This window comes from Colobus angolensis, unplaced genomic scaffold (genome assembly GCF_000951035.1).
Source record: "Colobus angolensis palliatus isolate OR3802 unplaced genomic scaffold, Cang.pa_1.0 Scaffold177, whole genome shotgun sequence".
In the NCBI taxonomy this organism is placed as follows: Eukaryota; Metazoa; Chordata; class Mammalia; order Primates; family Cercopithecidae; genus Colobus; species Colobus angolensis.
In genome coordinates, this window is record NW_012114899.1 from 1183641 (window position 1) to 1193989 (window position 10349).

A 10349-nucleotide genomic window follows, 5' to 3' on the forward strand; every position below is an offset into this window, starting at 1 on the left:
ATATGTTACATTCTAGACTTTTTCTGCGCATAGTGTTTGTAAAACAGTTATAGTTATACCAAACATTGTGTTTCGTGTTTTTTCTCCTAATAGAGAAATATGCTTATAATCTAAACTTACTATACAGTCACTGTAAACTTACTTTTAAATAATTTGGTAAGTAGCTATAGCCTGATTCAGGGCTTCTCAAATCTTAATGTGCATTTAAATTACCTTAGATTCTGGTTCACTGGTCTACCTTGGGACCTGAGAATGCATTTACAGCAGGCACCCCATCTTGCCAATACTGTCCCCGGAAAGACCAGGTTTTGAATAGTTATTTAACAGTTGCCATTTAGGTTGTTTCCAGTTTGTTGCTTTTTTTTTTAGAGACAGGGTCTCACTCTGTTGCCCAGGCTGGAGTGCAGTGGTATGATTATAGCTCACTATATCCTTGAACTCCTAGGCTCAAAGGATCCTCCTGCCTTAGCCTCCCAAGTAGCTGGGACTACAGGCACATGCCACCACACCCAGCTTACTTTTAAATTTTTTGTAGAGACAGTCTCGCTATGTTGCCCAGACTGGTCCCAAACTCCTGGCTTCAAGCGACTCTCCCACAGTGCTGAGATTACAGAAATGAGCCATCACTCCCAGCCTGTTGCTTTTGTAATTAGTGTGATGGTGGGATATTTTTGCACATAGAACTTTTCTTCATATTTGGTATTATTTCTTTGGAGTAGACTCCTAGAAGCAATGTAACTGGGTCAGAAGTTATGACTATTTAAATTGCTGATAAACTATTGATGATTATTTTCTCAGATTTTGCCAGTGATAATAAATACATTCTTTATATCTGAGCCTCATTCGAGGCTTAGAATGGTTCAGCTGTAAGAGGTCACACAGCAAATCGTTCGAAGAGCTGTGATTTTACCCCCAGGTATCTGTTTCGCAGCCAGCTCTTCCCCTGCACTACTTCGGAGACAGCCACTGCTTCCCCCCATCCCCTCCATTTAAACAAGCCTCGCTCTGCCTGTGCTTGCCTCACCGTTGGCTCACTCTTTTTCCTTTTAAGCTTTGCTAATTCAACAGTGAAAATGAGCTCCTGTTATGTTCATTTTTATTTATATTTGTTTGACAGAGTTTATGCCTCTAACTGGTCACATCCCTTGTCCTTTGATAAATTTTGTTTCCTAAGTTGATCTTACTTGACTTGACTTCTCTGTGCTGTGTAAACAATACAGATACTAACTTGTTTCTGCTGCAACTGTTTTGTAATTTGTCTTGTATTTTGTTTGCTTTTTTTAAACATAATTTAACATTTTCTTTCTCTTTTTCTATTTCCCACTAAACTTAAAGAGGTTTTCCCTTTGCAGAAGTTTGATAAACATAGGAAGATATTTTTAAAAGGAAGCTTAGGGGCTTTAAGGGCACCTGTGAGAAATACAGCATTAAATTTTTGCTTTTTTCCTCAGTGCCAGGTTTACTTGATAATTTCTCCCTTCTGCCCAAACACATGGTTTCTCCACAAAGATTTTCATGCTCAAATGAGAGGACAAATTATGGGTGATGCTGTCTCAAGGATATGATTTATCATTTTTAAAACACAGAGGGAGTTAGAAGGGCATTATGAAATACTGTAAAAGGAAGAAATACCCAAGCTTTTTTGCCATAATTTTCTTCTACATTTTATCCATTGTTATAACAGAACTAGACCAAACTTTTAATTTGAAACTTTAAAAAAAATGTATCATGTTTATACAGGTATGCAATTTAAAAAATAAAATGGTTCTACACAACTTGATGTGAAAAAACAATAGTCTCCTGGTCCTGACCCCAACAGTACCTTTTCCTATTCTGCTTCAACTCTTCTAGCTGAACTTTGCGTTATTTAACTCTATGTCATTCACTCTTTTTTTTAGATTTTTTAAATGTGTTTACTTTTGTGTCTCCACATGACATGAGATATTGCTACTCTGTAATTTTTGAATATAGGCATTCTCTGTTACTGACTTCTGCTGTAGAAGGCAAAGCTTTAGTGTCCTTCTGTGACTCCTCCTTCATGATCCCTACTCTCTGACCCCATCTCCACTACACACGTTCAGGCTTCCTGTCCTGTCTTTGCTGTGCAGTTCTTTGTCCTTTGTTTAGCTCAATATGCAGTACTTACATTATTCCAGTTCTGTAAATGCTATTCATGGCCAAGACATGTAGTTTCCTAGAATTACTTTCCTTCTCTGCACAACATTTTGTTTCCTGTAGAGTTAGTAATTGCCTTGGTTTTTAGCTTTAGTAGTTTTCTTTGCACTTACCCCCAAGTTATGAAACTCCTCTTGATATAGCCAGAGGCATTGGGTATTCTGTTGGGTTCATCTCCGTGATGACATCTCTCCAGAGCATTCTGACTGCTTGCTTTCCAGCCCAAACTTGTGAGCTACTGTGCAGTCCTTCATCTCTCCTTTATTGGCATCCTAGTGAGTCCTGTTTCTTCTTTTCTCCATGTTTACTCCCTTACTATCGAGACTGTACCCTCTGTGATTCCTGGAAAAGAGTATATAAGTGATAAATATTTTAAAATCATGTATATATGAAAAAGGCTTTAATTTATCCTTAGTTTATCCTTTAGTTTATGCTTAGTGGTAATATGGCTGGGTACAGAATTCTAAGTGGGAAATTGTTTCCCCGCAGAATCTAAAGGCATTTTCTCAAAGCTTTCTGTTTTTCAGTATGGCTTTTGAAGAGTCTTATTCTAATGATCTTTCATATAAAGCTTGTTTTTAATCTCTGGAGGCTTTGGAGTCTCTTCTTAGTCCCCAGATTCTGAAATCCTATGATGCTGAGTCTTGATCTGTAGGTCTGTTTTCTTCCATTATGTTGGGCATTCAGTGATCACTTTGGATTTGGAAATTTATGTCCTGTGTGGTGTGCTCAATCTACCTTTTTTTTTTTTTTTAAATTTCCCACACTTCACTGACATATCATCCTTCCATCCTTAATCAGAAGTCTTGATAATTTTTTTGAAGGAAATTACAATAAAACATGTTTCCCAAAGCTGGATTATTATCAGTTAAATATTGAAAAGGGATCATGGTAACTAAATTGGACAACCAGAATTTATAAGAGTACTGACAAGCAGAAAATATAGACAGTCACACATTTTACTTGACAGAGCAAATAAAGGTTGCATTGAATGAATTGTTGAAGCTATTTATTACTCTGGTGTTGAGCACAGACTTGTATCATAGATAGGTAAATTAATTTATAATCTGGAAAATTATCCAGTGCTCCCCAAGTAATTTGAGAAGATTAAAGGCACATCCTTTGTTTCAACATGATCCCTGAACATCCACATACCAAAAATATTCATCTGTTTGACTACCCCAACCTTTAGCCAAGTTAGTAGGACAGTTGTCTTCTAGGCCAACCATGGTAATCATACATCTTTAAATTTTTCCTAGACTATAGATTTAAATTTTCTTTTCCCTAAATGATAGTTATACTAAAGCAATTATTCAGTCAGTCAGATAGAAGTAGTGTTTCTCTATCATTGTAATTTTTGAAAAACTGGGTAAACATCTACTGACATGTGCTTTAAAAAGTGCTAACTTTGAAAAGTCCTGAAGCCACATGATTCATCTGTAGGACCATTTTTTCCCCCCAAGGGCTACTCTTGGAATGGTAAACGCTGAGTGGGCAAACTTCATGGTGGGGATTTTATGTGTCTTAATATAAGCTTAATTCTGGATATGAATAGTAATCTTAGCATATTTTCATGTGGGCTTGTAATGAATCTTCTTTTTCTTCTTTTCTGCCAGCTTTTTGGAGACTGGGAAGCCCAACTGCGGAGAATAATGAAGCTCATTGCTGGAGGTGGCTTGTCTATCACTGGCTCTCACAACATGTGTGGGGACTATCTGTACAGCGGCCACACGGTCATGCTAACACTCACCTACTTATTTATCAAAGAGTGTAAGTCTAAAAGACTTCCATTGTAATTCCTCACCTGCCATTTTTCATGAACTCTGGTCCTCTGGTAAAGCTCGTTTTCTGGAAAATCTGCTGAAGCAAGACTGGAGGCTTCAGGAGGGTTGCAGCTTCATCGCATCACCATGCAACTGTCACCCAGGGAAATATGTGGAAGGACAGAACCGGTCTTCTTGAGGAGGAGGTGTCCTGGAGTGTCATCTGTAGTACTGGGGTGGAGGGAGTTCCAAGCACAGCCTGCAGGGTGTGTTATGAGCCAGTTATACAGCTGCTATAAGGAGCCAGATGGAAATCTCAAAGGGACACAGAAATCCAGGATCGAGCCTGACTGGGTGATGGTAGATTATGTGTTGATGCAGCAACTATTTTTTCAGCACTTGGCACTATGCTACATGCCTGAGGCTACAGTGATAAGTCAGACTCATCCCTGTCCTCAACAAGGCTGTGGGCTCAGGGCTGAGTCAGATACTGAATGGGACATTTCCCTTAAGAAATGCACTTAAAATATTTTATTGTGAAATCACAAAATAATATTATAGATACCGCATACATGGCTCAGATTTAATATATATTAGCATTTTGTCATATTTAATTCAGGTAACCCTTTTAGAAAGGAAATGAAATGTTAATATATGATTAAAGCCTTTTCATTCCTTTCCTATATCATTTCCATCCATTTTTTTGTACTTATGTATTATTGTTTTGTGGTTTTTAAAATGTATATACATAAATGGCATGATGCCATTTATATTCTTCTGCCACTATTTACCCTCAGATTATGTTTTTGAGATATGAGATTTTGGTCCATTCACTTTAATTGCTATTAATATTACAGTGCTAGAAATGAACTACACATTTTTATTCATTTCTCTACTTACAGAAAATTTTATTATCCTCAATATCACATTGTTAGAAACAGTCTGATAAGCATTATGCAGAGGGTTTCCGTGAAGAGCAATGGGTAGAACCAGGCTGCTGTGGTATCACAGAGGAGGGAGATGCTTTGCCTTTTGGAGGTGTCTTGGGAGCATGTGGTACTCTGTGGGAGTTTAAGTGGTTGGAATTCAGAGTAGGGATAATAATGAGAACGGACAGGTAAGTGGGAACTAGATCACAGAGGGTGCTTAAGCCATGAGAAGAGGGTCTGGACTCTCAGCTGATGGAGATCGGGTGCCCATTGAGGAGTTGTAACCAGTGGGGCAGTGTCATTTGTCTTTGAAGAGAGAAAAATCACTCTTGCAGCAGCTTGCAGGATGGACTGGATGGGGGGCAAAACTGGAGACCGGGAGAAAAGTTAGGAGATTGCTGCAGTAACAAAGGAAACTAGCCTGATGGCATCAGGGATGGAGAGAAGTGGCAGATACTTCAAGACATTAATAAAGAGAGTCAGCAGATAACAGGATGGATTATGGGGTAGAGAAAACAGGTAGCAGACTGGGCCGAAACCTAGTTTTGTTCTTGAAAAACTAAGATAAGGAAATACAGGAAGAGGAGAGAGATGCACTTCAGGGCACTGAGGTAGAAAGGGGAGAATAGAAGTTCCAATGCTTATACTTAGTATGTGAGCAGATACAGTGAATTCTAGCAAGATCTATTCAGAATCGTCAGGGCATAATCTAGCCCTTGGACTGGGATGTAACTGGATGTGGACAGTGGGAATCACATAGGCCAGATGTCAGCAGCCCTGGCGGAGGGATTCCTGGCTCCTGCTGCCTGATACGTGAAATTCTTTAATGGGGTCAAGCCTTATCCATCTTGACAATAAGGCAGCGTGTCACATTGAGAGGCAGAGGCCTTGGTGCTATCACTTACTAGCTCTATGACCCTGGGAAGAAACTTTAACCTAAGTCTTAGTTTCCTCATGTTTAGAATGAAATATTCACATCTGCTTCATGGGGTGGGAAAAAGTTTATGAAAATTAAAATTAGATGGCATATATGGATACTTATAGAGTCACACAGAGATTGAATGGTAGCTGTTTCTTATTTTTGTATTGTCAAGGTATCAAATACTAATATAACTAGAATATTCCTACCCTGACTGCTCCATTTAAAATTACAAACTGCGCTTCACTCCCTATACTTCTGATCCCCCTTATCCAGCTCAACTTTATTATTTTTCCACAGCCTTTAACACCTAACATAATGTGTAAATTATTTATTATAAGTATTGTCTCTTATCTCTCTTCCCCACTAGGAAGGGATCTTCCCACAAAGGCAGGCTTCTTGCCTTTTTTATTCATTGATCCAGGTACCTAGAGCATTGCCTGTCTCTGGCATGTAAGAGACTCAGTGAATATTGGTTGAATGAATGACTGGTTCTTGGACCCCTTGAGAATCCAATAAAAGCCTGAACTGCTCATGCTGGTGTGGAGAGTGTAGATCATATTCAAACAACATTTTGCCTAACATTGCAGAGCCTCTGAATCCCACAATTGAGAATCCAAGGTAGAAAGGCCTGCGCTAATAGAAATTTTGATGTTTTTCTCAGGTAATTTCCCAAATGGAGGTACAGACAAGTATTTATCTGACACAATTCAGCCTTTGAGAAGGCATTTGAACTAGAATTCCCAGGCATCTGGATGCTTTTCTGCTTGTATTTGAGAAATGAAAATCTCAAAGACTTTCAGATTAGTGTATGGTTGCAAAACTTGGAAAGCAGTACAGTTAAATCAATTATGACTGCTTAGTCCTTGTATTAGGCTGTATGGACCAAAAGGTATTGATTTTTATATAGAGCATCAACCCCAAATTAACTAGAGGTAAATTTAAATGTCAATGGACAGTTTTTAAAAATGAAGCATGGTGCATTAACCTGTCCTTATCTGATTAGACTCATCTTTTAAACACTATTTATGATTGTATGAATCAAGAACCAAATATGAATTACTATCACTAGTATAATCACATCATAAAAAGCAGTTTCTGTTCTAACCTTGGTTACAGATAAATGAAAGCCCTTAGATTCACTAGATCTGTTTTCAGAAGGGAAGACTCAAGGTAATTGGATTCAGAAGCATTAGTAGAGGCATAGTTGAGTGCCCTTAATGTCATTTGAATAATGGGACTGTTGCAAATCTCTCTCCCTTTCAGATTCCCCTCGACGACTCTGGTGGTATCACTGGATTTGCTGGCTTCTCAGCGTAGTTGGAATCTTCTGTATTCTCTTAGCGCATGACCACTACACTGTGGACGTGGTGGTGGCATATTACATCACCACGAGACTCTTCTGGTGGTATCACACTATGGCCAATCAGCAAGTGAGTTTCTCGCCTTTTGATTTTAGCTTCTATTGCTTCTGGCTTGGTGTTGCTGGCTTGGGCAGGGTGCAAAGAACCCATGGATGGCTTAAGTTTCTCTTTCTTAAGAGGTAATCAACTAAGATTGTATTGTGTTTTGTGACACTGATTCTCTTCAGAATTAAGAATAAAAAGTTCATTAATATAACGGTATAAGGAATTCCTTCTAGAATAAGTAGCACACTTTCATTGTCCATTAAAAATGAAAAATATTTTCTAAGCTTGTGTCCCTCCTTGTTTGATTCACTTTCCTACCCTCTTCTCGCTACTCTGGGCACATCACAAGCTTAATACTTAACATTTAATTAAGTGTTAATATTTTAGCATAGAAGAGGAATACCTAAAAAGCTAACTGAGGTATTTATTTGTATGCAAGAGATCAGTGAGCCATAAGTTCTCCTTGCCCTCCCAGAATTGGCGTTGTTTTTCTACTGAGAATGTGGCTCAGTTTGTAGATGAGTGTGGAGTGTAGAATGGTGATGACAGAGAGAAGCTGGGATATGTGGGTGGACATGCAGGGTAGATATGGGATCCTTTGGGAATTTTAGCATGGCAAGTATTTGAACTTAAAGTGAAAGATTGTAAGAAATGTGTTTATGTTTCTTTGTTATCCTAGGTGCTAAAGGAAGCTTCCCAGATGAACCTCCTGGCCAGGGTGTGGTGGTACAGGCCATTTCAGTACTTTGAAAAGAATGTCCAAGGAATTGTACCTCGATCTTACCATTGGCCTTTCCCCTGGCCAGTAGTCCACCTCAGTAGGCAAGTTAAATACAGCCGGCTGGTGAATGACACATAACAGCTGTACAAAGTTGGGAAAAGACAAATTGTCCGAAGTGCTAAGAACTCCATGAGAGAAGATGCCATAAAATAAACACCTCCCTATTCCTATTATCTTTCAATGGTTACCTTGACTTAACCTATTGAGTTACCTGGTCAGCACTGTGATCTTTTTTTCTCTCCAAAGGACCTACGTTGGACAACAATAAAGAAAAATTTAACCTATCATGCACTGTACACATTTCCTGTTCATAAGTTTGGGATTTACATAACCCGCAACCACCGTGTTCCTTTGTATATGATGCAACAGCATAAATGTAAGCTTTTATATCATAAGTTCTGGTCTTTCCAGTCACATCTGGAAATAAAGCGTATTATTTTCTTGGGAAAACATACTTTTCATATCTCTTGCCCCAAAGATTGGGCTGTAAGCCATTTTCTAGCAAATGTCTCTATGAAGGTTTCTAAGTACCTGAATGGGGTTTGATTCTGAAATCTTTCTACCTGTTGCACCGATATTCAAATAAAAATGATAGACACAGAAAGGTTTGGTAACTTTGGGTTTTGTAAAATCAGCAAAGACAGTGTTTCAAAAAGTGCAAAAAAAATGATTCTGTTATAAAGTGATTTTCTAAGTATTTCCTAACTTTATTTTTCAAAATGATGTTATGAAAACCAAATTTAAAGATTTTTAACATGTCAGAGAGAAGAGAGTTAAAATTTAAAAATGCAACTTGGGAGAGAAATTTGTCTATGTTTCTAGTGCCTTTCTTGTCTTGATTGTATGGTCAGTAGGCAATCTTAAATGTTTTTATTTAAAATAAAGTATTCCATGAAAATATAAATATATGTATACACTACTAAATTTTGCATTTATAGCTAAATTGAATCAGAAGACTGCTTATGGTTTTAAAATTGCAGTGACTTAAATAATGAGGTTGTTAATTAGAGTCAGAGCCTGTTCACATATTGTGATCAGGTAGTAATGACATGTACCACTTAAATTATTTTATCGTCTATTTGGTAGTTCGATTTTAACTACTCAATGAAAACAGCCATGAATATCTTTTCTTAAAGAGAGTTTTGAAAATGATCACTTACCTAAAACTTGAAAGCTATGAATTAGTCATCCATACTCTCATGACAATTTTGTTGGTGAACAACAAAAAAGAGATCTATTTCTTTAAAAGATATTTGTGCAGAAACTGCATGTAACTCTTAAGTTTTACTCCTAACATACGTATGTTTGGGGAAGTATTCTATTCTATACTTGCCAATGTGGAGAACAAAATAGTTTTTTAAGAATGAAGAAGTATATATATCCATTCTGTATTTTACGTGCAGCAGAATTATCTCCCGTAGGATTTTTTTGTGTATTCACAAGGTGATATTTGTATTGTAAAACAATAATGGTGAAGGAAATAAAAAGGCTTTTAAAATTTTGTTTGTTTTAAATCTTTGTAAAGTTATTATTCCAGAGAGTATACTGGTATCTTACAGCTTACCTAGATCATAAATTAATCAAAATGCACTTTTTAATAAAAACTGATACTTAAAATAAATGGCTGTTATTTCTACTGTGTTCACATTCTCCATAGAAGTCATAAATGAAGTCATTAAAGCAAGATAGAAAATCAGTTTCAGAATTTCTTCATGGAGTGTTTCTGCTTGACATGGAACTTTTAATAATTATCTGGATTTTTTTTTTCTTGGGATTCCTTAAAATATATTCCAATCTTCAGTAAATTCTACAGAGTTTTTTAATATATAAAAAGAGTCACATATAATTTAAATTCAAACTTTAGAACAATGTTTACTAACATTTTGCATTCTCTAATTTTCAACCAAGTTGTTTTTTTTCTTCCTATACCTGGCAGTAATATAGCTTCTCCAGTGTAGATAGAAAGGAAAAGTAAATCCAAAGTGAGAAATAGAGTAATAGTACTATGATAACCAGTGGTAATGGAAAAGAACTATTCACAAAGAAAAAAGGTTATTATTATTTCTGATGTGGTGACCAAAGGAAAATGTCAACAGTAGAGATGTCTCTTTGATAAAGGATGTGTCAAGGAGGCTAGAAATATAAAACCAGAGGCCAGGTGTGGTGGCTCACGCCTGTAATTCCGGCACTTTGGGAAGCCGAGGTGGGCTGATCACTTGAACCCAGGAGATTAAGACCAGCCTGATCAATATGAAACCCTGTTTCTACAAAAAATACAAAAATTAACCCACCCAGCATGGTGATGCACACCTGTGGTCCCAGCCTCTTAGGAGACAGGTAGGAGGATCACTTGAGCCTGGGAGGCAGAAGCTG

General features: G+C 37.4%; 1 protein-coding gene across 1 annotated transcript in view; it reads left to right on the top strand.

The window, feature by feature from the left end:
- Nucleotides 1-9597, top strand: part of SGMS1 (sphingomyelin synthase 1) — a 152263-nt gene extending 142666 nt beyond the window's left edge. Inside the window, exons 6-8 of the mRNA XM_011938752.1 lie at nt 3792-3945; nt 7053-7219; nt 7875-9597. Of these exons, the coding sequence (XP_011794142.1) occupies nt 3792-3945; nt 7053-7219; nt 7875-8054 (501 nt within the window). The 3' untranslated portion in view covers nt 8055-9597. The remainder of the gene's footprint in view (nt 1-3791; nt 3946-7052; nt 7220-7874) is intronic.
- Nucleotides 9598-10349: the final 752 nt, after the last annotated feature.